Source organism: Bos indicus, chromosome 11, assembly GCF_029378745.1.
Source record: "Bos indicus isolate NIAB-ARS_2022 breed Sahiwal x Tharparkar chromosome 11, NIAB-ARS_B.indTharparkar_mat_pri_1.0, whole genome shotgun sequence".
Classification (NCBI taxonomy): Eukaryota; Metazoa; Chordata; class Mammalia; order Artiodactyla; family Bovidae; genus Bos; species Bos indicus.
In genome coordinates, this window is record NC_091770.1 from 21409307 (window position 1) to 21435233 (window position 25927).

Consider the following 25927-nt stretch of genomic DNA (forward strand, 5'->3'; position numbering starts at 1 on the left):
TGGTTTAGTCACTCACACATGACTCCTGTGGCCCCATGGACTGTAGCCCACCAGGTTCCTTTGTCGTGGGATTTCCCAGGCAAGAATACTGGAGTGGGTTGCCATTTCCTTCTCCAGTGGATCTTCCCGGCCCAGGAATTGAAATGTATGCTTGTATACAAATGTATGTCTGTATATCGAATAACAGATTTAACTCTCTTAATAGAAATCACCAGGGGCTTCTCTGGTGGCTCAGATGATAAAGAAACAACCCTCAATGGAGGAGATCTGGGTTTGATCCCTGGGTTGGGAAGATCTCCTAGAGAATGGAATGGCTACCCACTCCGGTATTCTTGCCTTGAGAATTCCATGGACAGAGGAGCCTGACAAAGAGTTGGATATGACTGAGCGACTAACACAACAACCACAACAATAGAAATCAAGACCCCTTAGTTTACGGCTTTGAATTTACTCAGAGATTTCTCATGAGAAAAAAAATGCATTCTCTTTGGAAATGTATTCCAGATTCTTACTCGAAAATAATTTCTCAGTCCCAGTAGAAACTTTGTAACCTGGCTGAATACTCCACAATAGAGAATTAGAGGCAATAGATCAATGTTCTTGACTCATTAAGCTAAACATGACTTGGGCCAATTCACTGGTGATATTCTAATATGGAATTGAGAAAAGAGACTGTAAATAATAAAAAAACATAAAACTTAAAAAGTCATCAATCCTTGGTTTTATCCTCTATTCTATTAAAAAAATAAAGTCATGCTCTTTTTAAAAAAGTAAACTTTATTGATATATAATTCATATACCATAAAAATTATACAATTTTAAAGTACACAATTGGATGTTTTCCAGTATATTCACAGACTGTGCAACCACTTTCTAATTTTAGAACATTTCACCATTCTTGCTTTGGGAAACTGTTCTCCCATTTTATAATTATTGTACACACAAACTGCCTCAAATCCATTATCAAACAAGGCAATGAACAGACACAAGTAGTTAAAACAAAGTTTTGACTACCTGTTTAATCTGTTTGACATTTCTTTGGGTCCCTTAGTTTTTTCAAGGCCCTGGCTTCCTTATCTGTAAATATCAATTGGAGTAATCTCACAAAAGGAGACGGCTTTAAATTTTACCTTTTTATGTGGCATTCAAACTGCTTGCATTTCATGGTAATCTCAGTACCATCACTTTGGTTAGAGCCCAGCCCTGCAAATTCAGAAGAGGAATATGCAGATGTCTTCATTTACAGATGCAATGAGATCTACGGACAGAGAGACCAAACACCTAGCTACAGTTTGAGACCAGATATTTAACTAAGGACACAGTGTTTTCCCATAGTTATTTAAGGTTGGCCTTAGAGAACTTACAAATATCAGGATATAAGAATTCAGCAAAAATTAAAAATGCCCCACAACAACAAGGGACTTAGTTTCAGACCTTTAAGTGCTTACCACCTTTAAGTGCAAAAATAAGTGAAAAGTTTGGTGGAAATTTTCTGAAATGTTTAGATCCAGCTCTGCTACTTTTCTGGCTATGTCTCTGAACCTGAGATTTCTTACTTGTACAGTGTGGCTAACAGTACCTACTTCCCACAGTGTTTGGTGGAATATGTTAGAGAGTGTTTATATAAAGCATCAGTTATAATGTTTGACATCCGATAAGGGCTATTGCTGTTGCTGTTCAGTTGCCAAGTCGTGTTTGACTCATTGTGACTCCATGGACTGCAGTATGCCAGGCTTCCCTGCCCTCCACTATCTCCTGGGGTTTGCTCAAATTCATGTCCATTGAGTTGGTGATGCCATCTAATCATCTCATCCTCTGCCACTGACTGTCATTTAATTCCCTTGGACCAGTTAATCTACCAAGAACATAAAAGCCAACAGAAAAGAGGTAATAATACACATGTGGAAATGCACAAGTTGGTGAAGTTAAGGATGAATTGAAAAAGCCATAATTGGCCTCCACAATGTATCAGTGATTTGTATTTCAACATATGCTGGCTGCTTTATATTTAGAATGTTGATTTTAACTATTTCTTTCCTTTTTACTACATAAGGCTTGAGATTTCTAACATTATTTAAAGCTTCTCTCTAGGTTTGAACCCATCAATTTCCTAAAATATTCAATTGCATTGGTGATTATTGCTCCCATATGGGTCTAAAAATTCTGAAAAATTAAACAAACAAACCACACTGTGAATTTGTGCAAGATAAGGTAACTGGTGGATAGCAAGTTGAGATAAAAGTACTGTAAATAATGTTCTGGAGCCGTACATACTGCGAGTGCCGGAAAATCTCCTGGCGATGTTGCTTGATGGAGTCTTCATGGGATCCTGGCCAAGGATTTACTTTAATCCTTAGGAATTGTGCAATTTGAAAACTGAAGTTTCAATTTCACTTGCACTTAAGAGCTATTCTCTCAGCCATGTGTTGTCTTCTTTGTCAATGTTATTGATCAGAGGGCATGTTGTGTGCACTTAATGGGCAGCGATGGTGTTCTTCCTCTTCAGAGTGGTGTCCAGCTCCTCTATCTAAGGTGTGCCATCATCCACAGCAACGAGGAGTTTAAAGTGCTTACCGAGGTGAAACGAAACAAAACAGCAGCTGCAGAACAAACCTCAAGCCCGGTGTAAACTATCTAATACCTCACATATCTTTGGTTTGCTTATAAAGCGAAAACTGGCCTCTTGCAAAGCAATTGCACCCCCAGGATCTTGCATTTGCCGCTAAGGAGCCAGCTCTCTGAAGAGAAAGGAGATCTCAGAGTGGATCAGAAAGGTGGAAGGTCAGTGGACTGGTTTCTTCTTTGTGAAGCCAGTAGAGCAAGATCCTTAGCTATAGGCCATTACTCTGTCCTCAGACCTGAGAAAAGGAGGGTGGAAGAGGACGCAGGAACAGGACGAGAGAGAGGTGATAGTCGTTTGTGTGTGTCACTTCACAAAATAGATCAGCCAGAGGGATCCTTAAAAACACCAAGCTTGAGGACTCCTTATTACAGACTGAAGGGCCAGAGAGAGAAGGGAACACTTGAAAACAGTAGAGTTGGCAGTAGACCTGGCTTTGGAACCCACCAAAGTATATGTCTGCCTCCCCATGCCGTTCTGATGCATGCTCCTTGTAAGAAATGATGGTCAGGCATGGCACTGGTCAAGTTTCAAAGTGGACATGGGGGCATATTTCCACTTCCACTTCTCGTGGTGCCCTTCACTCCCAGTCCCTAAAGAAAGACGCCATGCCTGACATTACCTTCCAGTCACCCAACAGCCCCACCCACTGTAGCCCACACCGCCCTTTTCTCTACATTCTGATGACAAACAGCTCTAGGGAAAGCTGTTCCTTGAAACAAATTCACACCAAAATTCTAACTGGTACTTTTTCTCCCTAATAGCTTCTCAGTGGGGTTATTTTGGAACCCAGATGCATTTCTAAATGTTAAGGCAGAACGAAGAAGGGATTTTTATCTCTTCTAAGCCAGTCAGTCTATAAGGTAGACTCAGTCATGGTTTTGCTCTATTTCAAGGCATAAAGTGTTCAGGATGCAGGGAAAGGTAAGCTGGTGAGTAGCAGGGCAAATGGGAAGATGCCCTTTGTCCTAGACTGGAGGTACTGTGAACCATCCAGGTATTAACCCAGCAAAGCTCTCTGAAATTTGGGGAAATAATAGCCGAGGTTACATTTGGAATCTGGAATTTTAAATGGAAGAAGGGACTTCCAGTGGACCCCTTGAAGCCAACTCATGGCTAAACCCCCACAATTTAGAGGGAACATCTAATGGAGTCAATTTTGGTGAGAGTTTTTGCTAAATTGGATTACACTGAAGAAATAACAGAGTGTATGACATCCAAGGAGACATTAATCATTTAAAAAAAAAAACATATTTTAGAGAGTTATTTGAATTCAACCTAAGATTACTTCCAAATTTAGTTTACATAAGATAGTGCTGGTATTTTACAGGAGGTTCTTATGTAAGACAAAATTAAATCAGGATGGTTTTCTCTGACTAAAAGACTACAGGTGGTAGGGGGAGGAGATTAGCAAAATCAGGAGAAGGGAAATTGAATAACGACTAGGTCTTTGTCAGAGCAGAGTGGAGTGATGTGTACTTGGTAAAGGAAGAAACTGGTGATAAAAGATAGGGATTCAAGTCCAAGAAAAGTAGCCACAGTGGTTGTGTGGCTAGAGAGGAGGATAATTAGGAAGGAGGAAGGGAGGGACGGTGGAAAGGAGATCTTGACAGGAGGACGGTTGCTGGACGAGTGACAGATACTGATTCTTTCTCCAACTGGCACCTCTGACAATTTCCCGCCTTTCCTTTTTTTCTCTCAGTGCAAGTATTTCTCAAAGATTAGGATGGACTTTTCTTCTCACTCACAGCACTTCCTCACTGCCTCAGGAATAAGAGTTGTGTATACAACCTCAGTTGCCAGAATACACAAATTAAATTAAGATTTATATCCCAATACAAAATAAAAAGTTTAAAGTTTGGAAAAATAAAAACAGACAGAAAAAAGCTTTGCGTCTCTAGCTTGGATCTCTTGCTTTTTCTCTAGTTGAGTTTTCCATGGCTAATCATCCTGGGCTGTTTAACCCACACAATATTAAATTTGTTTTGTGTATTCCCATACCTGAGATGCTTTTTTCTGGGACTTCCCCTGGTGTTCCATTGTTTACAAATCCTCTTTCCAATGCAGGGAACCCAGGTTCTATCCCTGGTCGGGGAAGTAAGATTCCACTTGCCTCTGGACAACCAGGTCCACAGGCAACTAAGCCTGCGTGATGCAACAACGTGCCCATGCAGCCACACTGTTTTTAAAAAAGTGGTTTTTTTCCTTCTTCTTCAAAATTTAGTTGTACTTCCCCAGCCAACTCTTCTATCTCTGATGATTCTGACTTTCAGGAAATCTCTCGAATCCCTCAGAGTCATGGTCAGATTATTTCATGGTGCTTGTGTTGGTGTCTTTAGGTTTTCTGGTGAGGTCTTAATTTGTGCCTTTTTGGCTAAATCCCACTAACTGGATTCGTCTTCGTGGTTACATATTCCACTGAGGGCTTTACAATTCTGTTTCTTCCTTGTACTTGACAGTGTTTGCTAGGTAATATGTGGACATTGAAAACAGTGCCAATAGACTAAGTTGTGTACACAGAAAAACTTGACGTTTTTATTTGCTAGAAGGTAAGCTCTTTCTCATGTTAGAAATGCAAGAGCTGCCAAATGGAAGATAGGAGCTGTTGAGTAAGATGAGTTCTCCCCGCTCTTTGGGAGGGAACATGGCAACTAGTGTAATTAAACAACTCTATTTATTTCAAGGGATCACATATTAAACTGTAGAAGTTAATATATTCAAAAGTTCTAGAAGGTATTAAAAATAATAATCAATATTTACATAGCTCCTCATGTTACCAAGCATATTAACATAATTGTTTCCCTTAATACTTTTAACAACTTCAGGTTGTTAAAAATTCTCATTTTAGAGTTGAAGACACTGATGATCAAAGGTCATGACCTGTAAGTGGCAAAGCCAAAATCTGACCTCCGGTTGGATGCCTTTCAGGTTAAAGGAGAAAGAGGGCAAATGTGGAAAGACAAGGGTACCAGTTATCTTGAAGAGTCAAAAGCGCTAGAGATCTTTGGTTATGAGCAGAAGCTCATTTCAGTGTAGATCAGTCTTTCCGCTAACATCCAGAAGATGACCTAGCTGATGTCTAGTGAGTATGATAATGAGTGAAGAGCACTGGTTAAAGAACACTCATCAGGACCCAAACTGACTGCTTATTTATTTTTTTTTTGGCAGGGTGACAAAAGAGAAAATGAGTAGTCTGGCATCTATCCAGTTATCTAACATAGATGTAAATATTTTTCTTGCAAAAAGAAGGAAATCACCTATTGGATCACTGTGAAGATATCAAGCAAATTTCTAGCTAGAATGTACTCATAGATTTGATAGAATACAATGTCTGGACCATTTCTTCATTATGGTGTTTTAGATTTCCCCCATAGGGTGGTTATACATGTTTTATGAGAAGATGATTTCCCCTGGGAAGTAGAGCAGCGTTGACTAAGATAAATAAGAATCAAAGACAGAGGCCAATGGGTAACTGGGAAGAAGGATTTTTAGATTCCCTAGAGTATATTCTAGGCTAAATAACATCTGACCCCCAAATTATAATCTGAAAAGATACATGTAAAAAGTGTTTAAAGCAGCACTATTTACAATAGCCAAGACATAGAACCAACCTAAATGTTTATCGACAGATGAATGGATAAAGAATGAATACAATAAATGTGGTATTCCATACAATGGAATGTTTTGTTGTTGTTGAGTCTCTAAATCGTGTCCAACTCTCTGTGACCCCATGGACTGCAGCATGCCAGGCTTCCCTGTCCTTCACTAACTCCCAGAGTTTGCTCAAATTCATGTCCATTGAGTTGGTGATGTTATCCAACCCTCTCAGCCTCTGCTGCTCCTCCTCCCTTGGCTTCAATCTTTCCCAGCATCAGGGTCTTTTCCAATGAGTCAGCTCTTCACATCTGGTGAAGAGGTGGCCAAAGTATTGGAACTTCAGCTTCAGCATCAGTCCTTTCAGTGAATATTCACAGATATCCAATGAATATTCAATCAACTATTCAGTTCAGTTCAGTTGCTCAGTCATTTCCGACTCTTTGAGACCCATGAATTGCAGCACGCCAGGCCTCCCTGTCCATCACCAACTCCCGGAGTACTCCCCCATAAAAAGGATGAAATAATGCCATATGCAGCAACATGGATGGATGTAGAGATTACCATACCAAGTGAAGTAAGTCCAAAAGAAAAAGAGAAACACCATGTGATATCAGTTACATGTGGAATCTAAAATGTAACACAAATGAACATATCTATGAAATAGAAAGCTTTCCCTGGTGGCTCAGCTGGTAAAGAATCCACCTGCAATGTGGGTGACCTGGATTCAATCCCTGGGTTGGGAAGATCCACTGGAGATGGAAACTGCTACCCACTCCAGTGTTCTGGCCTGGAGAATTACATTGATTGTGTAGTCCATGGGGCTGCAAAGAATTGGACACAACTGAGCGCCTTTCATTCATTCATCCATGAAATAGAAACAAACTCACAGAGAGAACAGACTTACCGTTGCCAAAGGGGAGGGGGCTGGGGAAGAAAGGACTGGTGGTTTGGGATTGTTTAGTTGTTGTGTCTGACTCTTTTGCAATCCCATGGATTGTAGTCCACCAGGCTCCTTTGTCCCTGGGATTTTCCAGGCAAGAATACTGGAATGGGTTGCCTTTCCTTCTCCAGATGCAAACTATTACATTTAGAATGGATAAACAACTATCCTGTTGTATAGCACAGGCAACTATATTCAATATCTTGTGAAAAAACAATAATGAAAAATAATATATATATATAAAACTGAATCACTTAGAGGTACAGCAGAAAGTAACACAACACTGTAAAGCAACTATACTTCAACAAAATTAAAAAGAAAACTTTATGCCTTACTTAAAGTTTGCATATAAATTGAAAACATGTTTCTCCACTGAACAGTATACAATTTAAAAACATACTGTTTCAGTTATCTATTGCTGCGTAACAAATCCAACCTGGAAAGTAGTGGTTTAAAACCACTGGTTTATTATTTCTTATAGTTTGGTAGGTTGACTGGGCTCAGCTGGGCAGTTATTCTGTTCTACCTGATGCTGGCTAGGGATGCTGATTTGGGGACCTTCAGCTGGTGGCTACACTGAGTTGGAAAGCCCAGGAAGGCTTCACTCACATGACTGGCTCCCTTGGTGCCCCTCTAGCAGCCTCTTCCTCTCCATGTGGTATCTCATCATTTAGTTGTATCTAGCTCAAGCTTCTTTAGAGCATGGAGGCTGGCTTTCCCAGAGAGAAATGACAGACTTCTCTGTCTGAGGAAGAAGCTGCCAGACCTTTCAAGGACTAAGCCCAGAAATGGCACAGGGCATCTATGGAAGACATGGGTCATAAGATGAAGAGAGGGAGCGAGACTTCATCTCTTGGTAAGAGGAGTGCAAAGTGTCATGGTAAAACTGATGTAGGTTGAGAGAAATTGTTGCAGCTACCATTGGAAATAATTGACCACACTCTTTTTACATAAGTGCTATTAAAAATAATGAAAGCAGAAAGGTTAGTTCAGAAAAAAATAAAAGAACTGAAGTATATTTAAATAGTGACTCATTCATTATTTTATCAATTGTTTTTCTCTCTGATCATTAGTCTAAGTTTGGTCTTGAGCCTTTTCGTGTTTTTAAACCTATAACAGAAACTAGCTTGGGCTTGAAGATACAAGAACATCTTGCGGCTTAAGTATCGTAAAGGGCCAGAAAAAAATATTTGAACTGGAGGAAAAACAATCTTAGAGCCTCAAAGTAAAGTTGTAAAGATGTTCTCAGAGATAAACATCAAGCCGGTCAGACTGGAAAAATTTTTGCTAGTTTTCCATTTGTAAAAATTCCCAGCCCCAGGCAACAAAAGGAATAGTTTGCTACATCAGCTGTTCAGATATTCCAACTGATAGGAAATTAAATAACAAATTCTGGAATTAACATATGAAGATGACAGTTTTTCTCACTTAAATACAAAGTAATAGTCAATAGACTAATACCTGAGTTGAACAAAAATTAGGAGACAGAAATAGTTCTAACTTTTATTAAAATAAGCTAAAGAACATATTCAGGTTAAGTGATATATTCGAATATAAAGTCACCAAAGTTTTTAATCCCATTCTCAGGTTTTACAAGTATCTTAAGATAAATAAAAAAATATTATGTATATTTAACATAATACAACTAAAACTGTTTGCAGTACATTATATCTAGAAGTCTAAATTGTCATTATGCTATCTATCAAATGCTAATTGAATCACAGCCATAAGTTCATGTGATTTGAAGTAGACCTGCTTTTATACAAACATGTCCTAAAATCATAAGTAGACACACAACATCTTCAAAGTAACAATATTTAGAGATACAGTCAGTGACTAGCGTTCAGGACAGAAAAGAAGAATTGTAACTTTATAAATACAAGTCATTTATATGCCTGTTAAATAGGAAAAAAAATTCTTGGCTTGATTATAAGCTTTGAGGATAAGTTAAATATAAGGTTGACTGAGCCTGTGTCCCTGTTGTTGAAATATAAAACAGATAAAATTCAGTTCTATTTGTAGAATTCCATTGTTATCATTTACTGAAACTACCAAAAGTTTTACTGAAGTTAGAAATGTACTGAATGTTCTTTGCCTTAATGGATATCTTAAATTAGTATTTCACAGCATATGTCATTTCCAAGCTAATTAGAGTTAGATTAAATCAGCAAAGAATGATTACATATTACTCTGCATTTTGAAAGCACACCTGTTTGATTTACATTAATTAAAAACAATCCAGTGATAATTAGCTTTAAAATTTAATTTTGTTTATCAAATTGACCTCTGTTAGGTGGTTGTCTGTAAACTGCTATTCACTTGATAGAACTAGCAGGGGGCGGTGTGTGTGTGTTTGTGTGAGTATGAAAGAAAGGAGGTGAGAGAGAGAAAGAGGGAGATCTCCTTGCTCCTGGCTAAATCATAAAGAGCAAAATGTATTTTGATATTGTTAACCAGTCTCGAGAAAGACTATTTTAGTGGAAGATACATCCAAGACACAAATACCATGCCCCACAGAGAATCACAGAAGTTTAGAGCTGAAGGGGAGCCTAACGTATTATTTCATTTATCCACTTTCTTATCTTACAAATGAGAAAATGAAGGCAAAAGAAAGTTACATATTGTGACAAGGCTACACAGACCTAGAACCAGTGTCCTAACTTCCAGACCAAATGGTATTTCTATTATTGTCTAAATTACCACTCTTGACTTTTCATCTTCTGTCAAAACAAGAATGACATTGTTGAGTTAATGATTCTAGTAGAAAACACATACACATATATACCCAGCATACTACTTTAACTTGCAAGTGTTAATGTCTTAATGACATCTTAATGTCTTAACTATATGCATTAAAATCTATACACTTGTGATTTCACTATTACCTTACACTAGTACCCCAATTTTCCAAGATTCTACTGTTTGTGGAATTTTAGGATCATTCCTATTTTGGGAGTATGTTTTAATTTAAAATATATACTTATATTTTTTGGAGAATTCTGTGCCATTCAAGTTGTTCCAAAACCAGGATTGGAAGTTGCTGGTGGTAACAAATGACAAAGAAAGTGCCACCTTTTAAAAAAACTGTAATTCTACGGCAAGTATGAACAAGGACCTTACAACATGTTCGGAACTGAAAATTGTTCATCTTATTAAAAAGAACATATTAATTTTCTTATGTCCTGTAGTTTGGGGAATGTGCAAGAGCACTAAAAGACAGTGAGAGAGCTCCTTAGCAGAGGGACATTCTCCCTGCTCACTTCTTCATCCCTGCACTCTGCTGTTTCCCTTTACTCAATCACCTCCCTAATCCAAAGCATTTGACAGCTGCCTCTTGAATACCACTTTTTAATGGTTCAGTCTTGTTAAAACAATCTTTAAAAAGTGACCCCCCTCAAGGGCTTTGTGGTTGGAGCAAGTCTGAACAACTGCATGGATATATCATCAGGACCGAAATGGGGACTAAAGACAGAGTCCAAGCAAAGAGGCCTACGGGGCTGATAAAGTTGAATCAGATGTCCTCTCTAGGTATTATGTATTATACTTTCTTCTTTCCTGAAGCAGCAGCAGCACTAAGAATAAATAAGGTCTGCATTTTTAATTGTAAAGTGCCCTGAGAAAGGAAGGAAAGAAAGAAGAATGAAAGAGAAGGAAGGGAGGAAGGAGAAAGAAAGAGAAAAAGAAAGAAAGAGAGCAACTTGGAGAGTCTCAGGTATGTGTGTGTGGAAAGTGAGAAAACCAGGGCACCAAGAGCTCACACTAATGTGGAGAAAGGAGTATTCAGATGGTGTCACTCACCATGACGGTGTCGTATTTGGACAGCCCTGGGAAAGAGCTCTGTAAGTAAATTAGAAAGCCTGGAAGCTGGCACGGGTGAGACAAGCCCCAGGTAAGCCAGCAAGTGTGCAAGGCTGTAGAAGGAAACGCGTGGTTATAGAATCACGTGGGCTTCTGCAAAGAGCAAGCCTATTTGCTGAGGAGAACTTTTACAAAAGTCATTACTTAATTTGGGGACGAGTACCGCTGTCTTCCATGCAGCTGAGAAATGCAAGGGAGCCTGCAAAGTACAGAGGTGAGAAATCCGCACTCTGTAAAGAGTCGCACTTCGAGATGTGTGCCCCTGAGCGACCTAGGTGTCTGAGGTGCTCCACGGCCTGGGCCACCCAGGGAAAGATAAGCATGCAAATGTCTATCAGAAGATTCCTTTTCTTCAAGGTAATATGACTACACTGGAACATTTTTCTAAGCATTAGATGCTTTCACCTCTCCTCTCTCCAGTGATACCTAAATGATGGATTTGTCTAAGGAACAGAATGGAGAGAGAGATGCTAGTTTGAAAGGATTCTTAAACATGAGCAAAAATTAAGGGAAGACAGTTATCCAACCAACCTCTGCCCAAAACTCCATTGTTGTTTGAAGCAGTTATAAAATGGATAATGGGGTCTTGCGCTGTCTTAATTTCTGCATGTAAGCTCACATTTAGGTGAGCTTGAACAGCATGAGTGGTTTGGCAATAAGAAGGCTTAAATGATTAAAAAAAAAACCCACTATGAAAGCTAAAAATAAATCTTTAATCAATGTTGCTTTTATCTTTTATTCCTCATTGTTCTTGTACCTGTGGTATCATCCTACTAAAAATGCAAAAAATCTGAAGAGACACATTCTGATAATAAGATGAAAATAAAGAAGATCCTAAGCAGGCTATATTCACACTAAGAATATTAAATGGTCAAATAAGCTCACCTCAAATATCTTTAGTTAGCACAGAACTATTGTTTAGATGTCATAACTCCTCAATAAAGAGATGCACCCAAGTACTTGATTGAGATTCTCTGAAAGTTCACAGGGCCATGTTTATATGTGCAGCAGACTTTTAGAGATGAACATGAGGTGGAACTGTGCTTCCTTAATAACAATTTATGCTTGGTGTCTTAGTGTCAAATACGAGGAATTTCTGGAATTAGGTGTATTTGCAAAATTTGACCATGTTTAGGTATGCCAGACCCCGAAGCAGAAAAAAGTTAATGAAATCATCTTAACATTTATTGATAAAGATGCCACTGTTTTGTGCCTTTATGCCAGTCAGTGATAGACAGCCTCATGTTATTATTTTATTTTTATTTATTTTTTCCTCATGCTATTATTTTACATGAGTTCCTTACTAGCAAACTAAAAGTACTTTCGAACAGTTTGTACCATTTTTAGATGTCCAGGATAAAAGGGATCTACTCTGATGCTTCAAAATTTATAATTATAAATATGTACTTACACGTATGTATGTGTGTGTCAAGTTTACTTGGGAAAACGTCCCAACATAAATTCAACTCACTTATTGAGGTGTTTTTTTGTTTGTGTCTTTTTTTTGACAAGAGACACAAAATGAAGTTAACTGAATGATAATCTTTCTGCTCTCAGAAGTGTTTACAAACTTGACCTGACCATGATGCCCAGGGCAAGTTTATAGAGTGTATGGATGCAAATGTTTGGAAGAGAGTGTTGACAATGAGATGTTTAGAAAATACACCCAGGAGGATAGGTTTAGGTACTGAGATGGCTTAATCAGGAGGAGAAAAGGATAAGGAACTGTGATGCACCAAAGGACAGGAGAAGGCAGTCAGTTATTCTAGGGTGTGATGTCACAAGGATGGTAATTCCTCGCAGTTCATCCACTATTTTCTATGTAAATGTACGGCATGTTCTCTAGCTAGCTTTAAAAATAGAATTGTCAATGTCTTATGAGACAGAGAAAGTAGAGTCTGCCCTGGAATTAAGGGATAAACCTAGATGACATTTCAAGGTTCCCTTCCTACACCAACATAAAAACACAGAATAAAATACCAGGATTAACTCAACAGACCTGGTTGCAACAAGAGCCAATTAAAATGCAGAAATATAATGCCATTTCTTACACAAACAATGGCTAGGCAAGCAATCTGATATTGCTCTAAGACTGTATGTGGTCAGCTGAAGTAAGATGGTATATGTAAATCTTTTTCATAAATCAAAGGATAAGTTCACAAATTCTCAATACAAGTTGCTTCAAGAGGGGCTGCTCTGATAAAATCGAAAATCTCTCCTCCATATGTGCAGTTTCAAATGCTGTTAACATTTATAGAAAATGTTCTAAAAGATAAACTTGGCATGTAAAAAACACAGGCAGAGGAATCAGTAATGATCAGAGCAAAACAATTCTAGAAAGCATCTTAATTTTCATATGGCTCATTTGCATCTGAAACACTGAGACTCCCTATCTCTCTGGTACAAAAATGTGTATACGTATTAAATTACTTTCCTCTTGAAAGAACTAAATGTTTGGAAGATGATCAAATTTTAACTGGAGGACTTGTTTTCTTCCATCAGGTGTGGGGGAGATGTGGCTTCCTGGTATGAGAGGCAACAGTTGATTCTAACAGCAGAACAAGACAAAAATAAGAAAGTAAATTGAAAACAATTCCTATTGGTACAGTTTGATTTCAAGGTGGTAAAACAAAAGGATACATACAGTACAAAGATGTCAAAAGACATCAATTTAAAAAATTAAACAGAGTTACGTTTCTAAAAATTGTGGTTCTGATACTTGAAAATTAGTTTATATTATTCATTATAGGATACTCAGGGACGTACTATGATCTGTTTCAATGAATTCATTTCTGAGTATCTGGTCAGGGTTTAAAAGAAAACTTCCCACCAGCTATTAAACAAAAAGCGCAAGAGTCTACATTTTACTCATCTCAGATTTTTAACTTCAGATATTAATTTTAGGATATTAGCAGAACAGCAAAGATCTAAAATCTCTTTACTATCAACTTTAAACAATATTTAGGCTTAAGGAGATTGTTGGTCAATCACTCAGAGATACAGAATCTTTATTTTCTGATATGGTAAGATGTCTAAGAAAAACGTGCATGCTCAGAAAGAAAATCAAAATTTGGAAGATGTCTCTGTCTTTCTCTTGGCCTTGCTCTCTAGGGCCTTCTGGTGTGCCGGGCTGCCCTGGGCCTTCTCCATCTCCGCCTGATGGAGGGAGACGGTTAGGCATGGTCTCGTGGGGGGCGCTCTGGAGGGGCTGACACACAAGATGGACAGGCTGCAGCTGGCTAGGACAGAGAACATGACATCTTTGTAAACGAAATTCTCTAGATGCATGCTGCTCTTGGTGTTTCTTTTCCTTCTGTTGTCCTGTGTCTTTGGGAAGACTTATTCAGCTGAGTTATGAAGTATTAAAGAAAGGGTAGCACAGCTGTGAACTGGAGATGTAAGGGACAGCAGCATCCCCACCCACCTGGGGGCGAGCGCAGTGGAAAGTGGCTCAGGGACCAAGAGGCAGGGTGGAGCCCTGCCCATCCCCTCTCCCCACGACAAAGGTCCAGGAGCTGGTGAGATGTTTTTGAGGGGACAGTGTTTTTACACACAATTCACACTATTTCAAATTTGAACAAACCGTAATTTCTTGGTTAAGTAAACAGTATTGGGCTTGAACTTGCAAGCATGTAACTTGAATAGTTAAAGGGCCTATGTAATAAAAATTTGGATTTTTATCTTGGATAAAGATTTGGGATACACAGACGTCATCTTAACATTTCATCTTACTGATCAGTTTGACCCTTCTCTCCCAAAAAACTTCTATTTTAACTACTGAAAGAGACTACTTTCTTCCTTTATGGCAAAGATGCTAATGGGAAGATAGGTGAACAGAAAAGTAGATCAGAGGTGGAGAATTAAGCAAACGCAAAATGTGATGAGTGTCAGTTTTCTGAGAAATGGAAACTTATCATCTTGACTTATCAATAAGCAATGTTTACCTACTTACTGAGCTTCCCCAGTGACTCAGATGGTAAAGAATCTGTCTGCAATGCAGGAGACCTGGGTTCAATCCCTGGGTCGGGAAGATCCCCAGGAGAAGGGAATGGCTACCCACTATTTATTTGAATACTATTTATTAAGTACCTTCGATGTGACAGATATTATTTTAGGTGCTAGGGATGCAGGTGAGGGGGGAAAGAAGTCTAAACCCAAAGAAACCTACTTCCATGGAGTTTGTTTCCACTTCAGTGTTGTCTGAAAGCAAGTAAATGGTAGTTGCCTAATAAGCCATAGAATCAACATCTATCTTTATATTCACCATATTAATCTATAATATTGGCATATTTTAGGACAGGATTGGTTCTCAGATATCTGAGTTTCAACTTTTTGAATCTGTCCAGAGCTTGTCTTTGGCTACCAGGAAAAGCCTAGGAAAGGCAGACTAAGGTGCCTGCCATGGGTGAAAGAATAGAACAGTCAAGTTTCTTATTATACACGTGGAGGCTACAGAAAGGTACAAGGATTCTTCCATAATGCCTGTTAAAGTCAGTTCAGCTGTAATCCGGGCTTAGTTGTATGAAACTGTTGTGTCTTGGGTACATGATTCGGTGGGGAGGATATCCAATCAGTGTAACAAAAGAACTGTGCAATAACTTTAAGTATACTTGGAATAAGATTTTGCGGCAATCTGGAAACTTTCAGTTTTATGGTTTTTATTGCATCAATCACAATTTCTATTAGACAAACAAACATAATTAAACCAGTGCAAAGAAAAGATCTTGGTGCCCGCCTAGTCTCACTTTGAGAGGTAGAGAAGGAAAATAATCATTTTTATAGCACTTTAACTTTGGAACCGAGGTACCTGCTGACGCCTTCTGTTTCTTCCTTCATTACGTGCTTTTCTTTTAATTTGGTCCTCTTGAAAAGAATCAAAGTAGGGGCTCTCCAGGAGTTGGGCACAGGTTAATCTGTCATCTGGATTCATCTTCAGACACTCCTTTGGAAGACGGGAAGAGCAAAGAAGATATTAAAAAGAGGAGCCTGTATTGTTACTGTACCCTAAAACTCTGAATAACAACTTGGTAGAGCAAACACAAGTTTAGAAGATCTTCGAGTTTGTATAGTATCCAGAACCTGAAACTTGTTAATAACTGGAATTGCTCTTCTTTTGCCAATTCAAAGTCTTTTGAGGGCAGACTTGATGCACAGTCAATGTTTTGAAGGGGGTCAATGTAGGTCAGGTGTGTGTCACTTGTAAAGCAAATAGCTTGTAGGACTTCACAAAATGTGGTCCCTAGGCCAGCTACCAGAGAAGGCAATGGCACCCCACTCCAGTACTTTTGCCTGGAAAATCCCATGGACGGAGGAGCCTGGTAGGTTGCAGTCCATGGAGTCGCTAGAGTCGGACACCACTGAGTGACTTCACTTTCACTTTTCACTTTCATGCATTGGAGAAGGAAATGGCAACCCACTCCAGTGTTCTTGCCTGGAGAATCCCAGGGACAGAGGAGCCTAATGGGCTGCTGTCTATGGGGTGGCACAGAGTCGGACACGACTGAAGCGACTTAGCAGCAGCAGCAGCAGGCCAGCTACATCAGCATCACCTGGAAATTGCTAGAAATACAAATTTCTTGGTTCAACCCCAAGTCTACTGAATCAAATGCCCTGGGGGTAGGGCCAAACAATCTGTGGGCTTTTAATCTGTATTTAACAAGCCAACAAAGTTGGGGAATTAGACTTCCAGGATAGGATCTGCAGAATGCTGGGTTAGAGCAGGTCAGAGCAGTGAGAGGCAGAAAGCAGGTGAGGTCCAGTGGAGCAGTGGTAAGGGCAATCTAAGAGTTCAGAGGTGTGGGGCTCTTGGTCTCAGGAGGACTCAGACTGAAGGAATCCAGTACGCTGGATAGAACCTGGGCAGTGGCCAGCACGAGTACAAAGGCTGGTCTACACCGTTGACTCTAGGTCACTCTGATGGCTCTACTTCCTAGATCAGAAGAGTTTCAAACTGTGGTGTTCATCATAATTACCTAGGGAGAGGCTTAAAGATATAAACTCCAAGGTCCTATTCATAGAGATTCTGCTTCTGTAAATCTGAGGTTATTTACTGGAATGTGTATTTTTAAATAGCTCATTCTGATGAGTAGTCATTTTGATGAGTGGTATGGAAGCCATTGCTATAAATATGACTTAATTGGTTGTTAAAGATAGATACTCATACTGGTATCTCCATCCCTGCCCCATTAAAGGCTTTCAGTATCCATGGTGAATGGAAGAGTCACACTTTCTAGCATGGTCTCAGCCGGTCAAGCAAGAATGGCAGACTGGTCATAGATGAGCTTCTTCTGCTTTTTTATTAGAACTTGTTCTTTGTTTGACCCTGGTACAGGGGCTACATTCAGTATCGACATGGTTCTGATTTTGCCTGATCTTCTACTGATTTATTTAACAAGCAATTTAGAATTTTAGTGAACCCAGTGTATCTAAAAGGTTATCAGTTCAACATGTAATATTTTAAAAATTATTAATGAAATATTTTATATTCTTCTAAAAGGTAATTTTCATAGAAATATAGAACATCTCAATTCTAATCAGCCATAGTTCAACTGCTCAGTAGGAACATGGCTAGTGGCCACCCTATTGGATAGCATAGTTCTTGATTTTCCAACTTAAAGGGAATACATTCATCCTCATAAATTTCCATAGTCTGAAATACACTGACGTAACTGTCAAATTTCCTAATGAATGCAAAAGCATGGTGTTCATCATAGCTATAATCATTCTCTTTTATCTTCTACTAATTTTAAAGGATATATTGGAAAGATTTAGTGTTTAAACCACTGATGTTCCTCTAATTGTAATTATTTCACAGTTCTTTAATAGTTTCAATGACCACATTTTTACATTGGCTTTATTTGACCTACTGTCCACCCATCCCAGAGTTACCAGCTCCAGTTATTATGATTTCCAGTCAATACGGTTATAATTGATTCTTAGGTACCTTCATGAAACTCAAAGCCACAGGATGAACATCTGAGAACTTTTCTTCAAGAGTTTCCTAAAAAACAGAGTAAAGCATTTCAATGTTATATAACAAGAAAGTAGCAGATATTTAAAATATATTAGTATTAAGAATACTTTGGAGAAAGTCCCTTAATACGTTATATAATTCCTTTCAAAGATTTTTTAAAATCTTAATTTTACATGATTTTACACTATAGTGTAATAAAAAAAGCTGAAGTTATTTTCTTAATTTTACAATGTCTTACAATTGGTGTTTGGTAAATGCTCATTCTAAATGTCCCCTTCAGTACCATAAAATCTACTTATAGGGATACCCAACCTACTTATAGGGGTGCTTTGAACATTAATGAAAACACACTGAACTGCATGAATAAGAGCACTACAGAAAGCAAAGGAATGATGAATGCAAAACTCAAATAGTAAGCAAGGAACAGAATGGGACTGAGGAAGAGAATGTGGGGAGGGGGAAGCTTCCAAGTTAACGGCACCATTCTCCTTCTTTTTGTCTGTGCTGGGTCTGCGCTGCTTTGCGAGGGCTTTTCCTAGTTGCAGCCAGTGGGCACTACTCTTTGCTGCAGTGCCCGGGCTTCTCTTGGCGGTGGCGTCTCTTATTGTGGAGCGCGGGCCTAGGCACGCAGGCTCAGCAGTCGAGGCTCATGGGCTCTAGTGTGCGCCTCAGTAGCTGTGGCGCTCTGGCTTACCTGCCCAGAGGCATGTGGCATCTCCCCAGACCAGGGACTGAACCCATGTCTCCTGCATTGGCATGCAGGTTCTTATTCACTGCATCACCAGGGAACTACTGTATTTTAGTCTTTAAACTAAACATGTTTTATGAATATTATTTTTAATTCAACCTCTATACTTGTAATTAAACATTTAACCTTTCATTATATGTGTTAAGAGTCTTAACAAACATAATAAAATAGAAGTCCAGTATATAAATCAAGGTATTATATGAAATAAATTGAAGATGAACAGGTGTTTAGAGAAGCCAGGGCCATTTGAACCCAATGGTTCACAGGTGCCATAAATCATGACCTGGCTTAACAGATTCTCCCTTCCTCCACATCACTCTGTCTTCAACACATTGGGAGCAGGGCACAAGCCTTCCCTGATGGTCCTTTCATTGTATAGGCAGAATAAAGCTGGGTTAAAACTCAACATTTAAAAAACTAAGATCATAGCATCCGGTTCCATCACTTCATGGCAATAGATGGGGAAGAAAGTGGAAGCAGTGACAGATTTTATTTTCTTGGGCTCCAAAATCACTGCAGATGGTGACTGCAGCCACGAAATGAAAAGATGCTTGCTCCTTGGAAGAAAAGCTTTGACAAACCTAGACAGCGTATTAAAAAGCAGAGACATCACTTGGCCAACCAAGGTCCATATAGTCAATGCTATGGCTTTTCCAGTAGTCATGTACAGATGTGAGAGCTGGACCATTAAGAAGGCTGAGTGCCAAAGAATTGATGCTTTCAAACTGTGGTGCTGGAGAAAACTCTTGAGAGTCCCTTGGATAGCAATAAGATCTAACCAGTCAATCCTAAAGGAAATCAGCCCTGAATATTCATTGGAAGAACTAATGTTGAAGATGAAGCTCCAATACTTTGGCCACCTGATGCAAAGAGCTGACTCACTGGAAAAGACCCTGATGCTGGGAAAGACTGAGGGCAGGAGGAAAAGAGGGCAACAGATGATGAGATGGTTGGATGGCATCATTGACTCAAAGGACATGAGTTTGAGCAAACTCTGGGAGATAGTGAAGGACAGGGAAGCCCGATATCCTGCAGTCCATGGGATTGCAAAGAGTCGGATGTGAAACTTAGCAGACCAACAACAACAGACCATGTGGAGTTTTAAAGTTCAAAGCCCAAACTCAGGTAACACAGATAAGAAATCAATGACCACAAAGACCACAGCGAGGGTGTAGAGGTGATCACTGGGGTTTGCAGTTTTGATTTCAATACAGTAAAGATCGTTTTGTGGAATGACCTTCCACGTGAAAAGACATGTTGTAAAAAGATGGTTTGTATTGATTTGAGGTTTCAGAAGCTGAAAAAAATAGAGAATGCATCTGTTTTTCAAAATAAATATAACTAAGTACTTTTTATGAGAAAATAATTATTTTATAATTATTTCAGGGAAAGGTACTTGACTGTTTTGATTAAAAGGCTCACCATATTTATGAAGGAAAGAAAGATGCTTTCAATTCACATTTAAAATTAAGTTAATCTTTGGATAGGGCAAGAAAACTTTTAAAGCCTTCTCCTGGTTCATTTTATGTAGTTTTTACATGGTTTATTCGACCTGTATCAGTATGTCATAAGGAGAACAGGAGTTCAAAGCACAAATATTAAAAGAGAAACAACCACCCCTTTAAAGAAAGTAGCAGCACAAAGAGCGAAACACCAAAATCAAGCAATTTACCATCTCTTCTGGTTCAGGAATACTGATGCCATGGAAAAACTGGTTACTTTTAAAGATAGATTGATGTCTTGGGATTAGCTTTCCTGTAAAATACAAACCACATAACTGACGATTAATTTTAGTTAAAGACAGCATCGTGCTTCAACAGTTAATTTCCGAGGTCCAGATGTAAAAGAAAGACTGAGCCTGATCATTTCCTCTAAATTTGGGAGAAACTGGTCCCTGCAAAAACTATGCCTTCTCAGGTAAGATCGGTGCTGCCAACTCTCTTTGCCACACGTGGCTTGCTCTGTTATTTGTGCGTGCCTGCTCAGTTACGTTAGTCGTGCCTAACTTTGTGACCCTATGGACTGTAGCCCACTAGGCTCCTCTGTCCATGTGATTCTCCAAGCAAGAATACTGGAGTGGGTTGCCATGCCCTTCTCCAGGGGATCTTTCTGACCCAGGGATCGAACCTACATCTCCTGCACTGCAGGTGGATTCCTTACCCACTGAGCCACCCGGAAAGCCCCAGTCTGTCATTCAGCTGCCATCAGAGGAGGAGGTAAGCAAGTGGTGTGGAGAGCTTTACATATATGATCTCATTTAATCTTATAACTATCTCATGATGGTTGCAATTTCTTTATCTCTACTGTCCCAGTGAGAGAATGAGGCTCAGAGGCTTGATAACCTGCCTCAAGTCACACAGTCATTAGGTGACAGACCTGAGATTCAAACTCAGATCTGTCTAATATCTGCCTAATGTAAATTTCTACAGTCCTTAGAGGAAATCAGTTAAACAGCATAAGCTTAAGGTGTGGCCTATAGTGAAACACTACTCCACATCTTCCAGGGCTTGGAATTCTCCAGAAGAAGGTGTGGGAACCACACAGGGAATCAGACAGCAGCAGTTCCCTTGCCTGGCAGCCATGCTGCCAGGAGAGCCTACAGGAAGTGATTACTAAATAGCCATCTTGTGCGTGGCTTGCCTCTTTGTTCACACCCAGGCTGAGGTGTAAGCTTGCAGCTGATCTTTTGGGTTATGTTCTCTTCCAACCAGGTGGAAAGGGCAAGAGTTGAGAACAGTGACATGGGATGAAAGCTCATGAGAGAGAGCACTGCAGTCCATTCTCATTCTTCAATTGTTAATAACTAGTTGTACGACTTCAGGTCATTCATGCAAGCTCCTAGAGCCTCAGTTTCCTCATTTGTGAAAACAGGCACAATGAAAAATGTTATAATGTTCTTAGTGGATTTTTATTAAGACTGAGATGGTGTGTGTGAGAGCAATCTGTCAATCTTACATATAGAGGAGTGGAGTTGAAAGCTGCAATAGAGGCTGTATAGCCTGCAAGACCTAAAATATTTACCATTTGGCCCTGTATAGAAAAAGTTTGCTGATCCCTGTGCTAGAGGAAAGGGGGGAAAAAGCAGAAACTGCATTTGATTAAGTGTCTTCAGAGTAAGCTCTATGCAGCTGACTCACACCCTTAGCCCCATCTTAGCCTGATAAGGAAAGTAAATGTATACTTTATTGCACAGCTAATTGACTTGACTTGGAACGGCATCTGAAACTCCTCACTGAGAGGAGTTAGGGCTCCACACATTGAGAAAAGGGTTGGGCTTTGGCTACAATCCAGAACAGCCGCCCTCAGCGGCACTTTGGAGACAACAGAAAGCTCTTGTTCATTATAATGACATACTACTACTACTACAAGTTAGCAACTCTGTAAGCCATAAAATGTAACTTATACCCAATGTTCTGATTATCAGATAAAGTTGGTCCACATCTGATTTTCCAGGCCAGAGCGGCTGGCCTGTCAGCAGCTCTGCAAAAACACAACCAGTAGCCCATATGTCGACTGAAGAACCATACTGGGTATCCCCCACAAGAAGTTCGGGAGCTCGGTACCATCTTGTAGCGACGTAGTCAGTGTAGGCATCTCCTGGAACTGCAAATGCATCAAGAGCAGGTCAGGCTCTCTGAAGAGATCAGCGTCAATAATTCTCAGAAGCCACGTTTCTCCTAACGCAGTGACGCACTAACCCAGGGAACTGTTACACTGTGTACTCAGAGAGTAAATTCCCCTTCCATACTATTAATATAAAATAGACAAGCAACAAGGATACACTGTGTAGTTCAGGAGATTATAACCATTACCTTGTAATAAGCTATCAATATAATGGAGTATAATCTGCAAAAATGCTGAATCACTATACTGCACACCTGAAACTAACATAATACTATAAATCTATACTATAGTATATTAACATAATATATAAATTTTTTAAAAATTCAACTTCCAAAGATACCTTAGCTATTTATTAACATCTATGTAATCCCAAAGAGAGAGGCCCAGGGTGAGGGCATGGGGAGAATTTCTGTAGTGCAGCTTTGAGAATAAACCAGCTTCCCAAAGCACCGTCAGGTCCTGTCAACAAACTGACTACGCGCACACCCACCTTGCAATGTGTCTGTTGTTAACACATGTTTCCACTTGCTGCAGAGTTTTAGATTCAGGGGGAGATAGTTACCTGTCCCCCCATTCCTTTGGTTCCTCTCTCTCTGGGATGACTTCTTTGCTTCTCAGCACTGTCTCTGAATCCTCTCTGTAATTTACAGTTCACTCTCCCAGTCTCATCAGCTCCATGAAGATTTTCCCAACCACTCTAGATCACGTTAGTATCTCCCTCCGGGGAACCATCTGCCTCTTCGCTTTAGCACTTTATTGCCAATCATCTTGTGTTAGTCTTTTGTTTCTTCTACTTCGGATTATAAGTACATGAAGACCAGAAATGCATCTTTTAGTTCTCTTCCTTTCCTATGCGCACAGCACATAAATGTGGCTGCGTATGAACTAATGTACTGACTAAAAAATTAAAGTGAAATTTCCCTTTCTGAATAATAACACTATAACAATTAGCATAATTCAATATCTAAAGAATTTAAACTATATCATTTCATAATTATCTGTATTGCATAACTTAGTAAAAAACTTGCTACTTACTCAGAATTCGTGCAAACCCAAAGTCACAGATCTTGATTATTCCTTGCTTAGTTATTAGAATATTTTCAGGTTTTACATCTCTGTGAATACACTGTAAGAAAATATTTAATTATTTCCCTGAGTCATCAAAACAACAAAGCATAATAAACATTAACTATTAGTTTCAATGATAAACACAGGCTGTGAGATAAACACAAATATGGTTTTCCTTCTTTTTTTCTAAAACCTTAAATTAGCAATTTTTAATTTGTAAATCTTGTCATAACAAAAAAGTTGCTATACTAGGGAAAAAATTAAAATAATTATTGGATGGGAAAACTGAAAAAAAATTTTTTGAGAAGGGTGTATTATATAATTATTTCTTCCACTTTTTACTGAGCCCTATTTGAATAGTAAGAGGTAGAACCCTGAATGAAACAAGAAAGTCCTAGTGTATAGCATAGAGAACTATAGTCACTATCCTATGATAAACCATAAAGAGAAAGAATATTAAAAAATAATATATATGTATAACTGAATCCCTTTGCTGTACAGCAGTAATTAACACAACATTGTAAATCAACTATACTTTAATTAAAAAAAAAAACAAAAAACCCTGAATGAGATTATACCCAGAGTGCCTCTAATAAGAACAGCTGTCACCCAAGAATCACAATTCAGGTTGCATAAATATTACAGATTTGAGAAACTGGAAAAACATTCAAATGACAACAAAAAGAAAATGCATCAGAGGGACCATCTTATTTACCCTCTGGTCAGGATGTGTGAAAGGGAGCTGAGTTCACAGACCAGAGCTGTCCTAGGCCAGCTGGAACCTATGGCCACCTATTAACAAGAGATACCAAAGATTCAGCCTCAGGAGACGAGTATCCTCAACAGTGAGCTAATCTGCAACCATGAACAGCTTTCTTGAGGTGTGACCTCATGATGGAGTCGCTCCTGGGAGACCAGGTTGCCACTGGGAGGCACTCTCCCCTTAGAGTCCTCTCCAGTGGAGAACTCGCAACTTGCTGCACCATCCCAGGACCCTCAGTGAAGCAAATGCTCCTTTCCGGCTGTGAGAGGGCCAAGCTGGGGGCGTGCATGACGGTGGGCTGAGTGAACCCCACCCACTCTTATCCCAGAAATGGCTACTGCGTGCTGTGGATGCCCCAGGAGAAAACAGCTCAGGCCCTCGTCTTCAGAACTTTAGCTTTCCAGGTTATTCTCCCTCCAAACAAGCAAATAGGTTAAAAACGATCTTGCTCTTCTTCTACAACTCAGCCCTCACACGGAGCTCTGGACTTCTCAGAGCACTTCCACATGAATTAGTGCATCCTTGCAATGATCCTGTGCTGGCAGGTGGCAACCGCTGGACTCCTGATTTAGTACCACAACAATCAGCTCCCTCTGCCTGACTTCTCTGTTGTGATGTCAGTCCCTTTAAATATTCCTTTCAAACTGATGATTTTGAAAAAAAAAAAAAATTTTTTTTTTTGCTCTTATAATAGCTATCTAAGAAGAGAAAATGTTGAATGCTAAATTCATTCTGGGTCATGGAAAAAAAAAATCCGGCACTCATACTGCAAGCTTGTTTGTATTTAGTCTCAATTACTGTCAACTGTTTCATCATTTGTATGGCCATCAGCTAGAAGAAACCTTTTAAGGCCTCTTAAAAGTCCGAAGGCCTTAGATGGTAATTTTTAAAGCTACACTGTTCTAACATAACCAACATAGTTTTCATCCTACCTTTTAGGCAACACATTTATGAAAACTGGATTAACACTGAGTCATATTCACCTATAATAGCTACTGATTTAATAAGAACAGGTTATGTCCTTCAGATGAGGCTGCAGCAAATTCTAAGTTTCTGAATTATGTGTGGTACTACCAGGTAAATGGACTTATACTGCTACCTGTCTAGTGGCCTACTGAAATATGCAAATCCCTGTGAAATTTACAGCCACTTGTTTTCCAACCAAAATATACAACAGCTAATGAAGTACAGACAAGTCCCAAAGAAACAGAGAAAATCATTTAGTGTAGGTACAGGTAAGAGAAGCTACAAATAAAGAAGAATAGATGGGAGTACTGGAGAAGGAAAAAGAGAGTAAAAATCACAGGAACAGTAAGAACCAGAGCATGGAGAACAGAAGATGCTTTGACATACAGCATTCACTTTCTCCAATGCAAAATTGCACTCAAGTGTAAACTCTGTATGCCTCTTGCAATCAACTTATTTTCCACCAAAGAAAAAGAAAGTTGTAAGTCAGGGGAATCAAAACATTTTAATAAACTTGGGTTTCATACACAGCTTTTAGCAAACATTGCTTAAACTGGGTTATGCTGGCTGATGTACAATCTCATTTTTACAGACTCACAAGCCAGTAGGAAGAGGTATCCATGGTATTTTAAACTTGATCCTTAATTCTAAGAACCATCTCCAGAAACTTCCCTGCCAGAAGCTGCCTCTTTACATAAGCCTGAATGGACATCTGAGAAGGTTGTTCTTTGAGCCTTATGGACAGACACTCATAATCAGAGAGGAAAGAA

General features: G+C 39.2%; 1 protein-coding gene across 3 annotated transcripts in view; it reads right to left on the reverse strand.

Annotated features, from left to right (window-relative positions):
- Positions 1 to 759: 759 nt before the first annotated feature.
- The window catches only part of CDKL4 (cyclin dependent kinase like 4), a 62791-nt gene continuing 37623 nt past the window's right edge, over positions 760 to 25927 (reverse strand). For 2 of the 3 annotated variants that reach the window (XM_070798539.1, XM_019970038.2), the window contains 6 exons: positions 23396 to 23486; positions 22142 to 22339; positions 20409 to 20491; positions 17959 to 18015; positions 15823 to 15957; positions 760 to 13563 (listed from right to left, as the gene is read on the reverse strand). In XM_070798539.1, coding sequence (XP_070654640.1) covers positions 13462 to 13563; positions 15823 to 15957; positions 17959 to 18015; positions 20409 to 20491; positions 22142 to 22339; positions 23396 to 23486 — 666 coding nt within the window. In that variant the 3' untranslated portion in view covers positions 760 to 13461. Of the gene's footprint in view, positions 13564 to 13592; positions 14255 to 15822; positions 15958 to 17958; positions 18016 to 20408; positions 20492 to 22141; positions 22340 to 23395; positions 23487 to 25927 lie in introns of those variants that run through there. The other variant, XM_070798538.1, reaches the window with a different exon arrangement.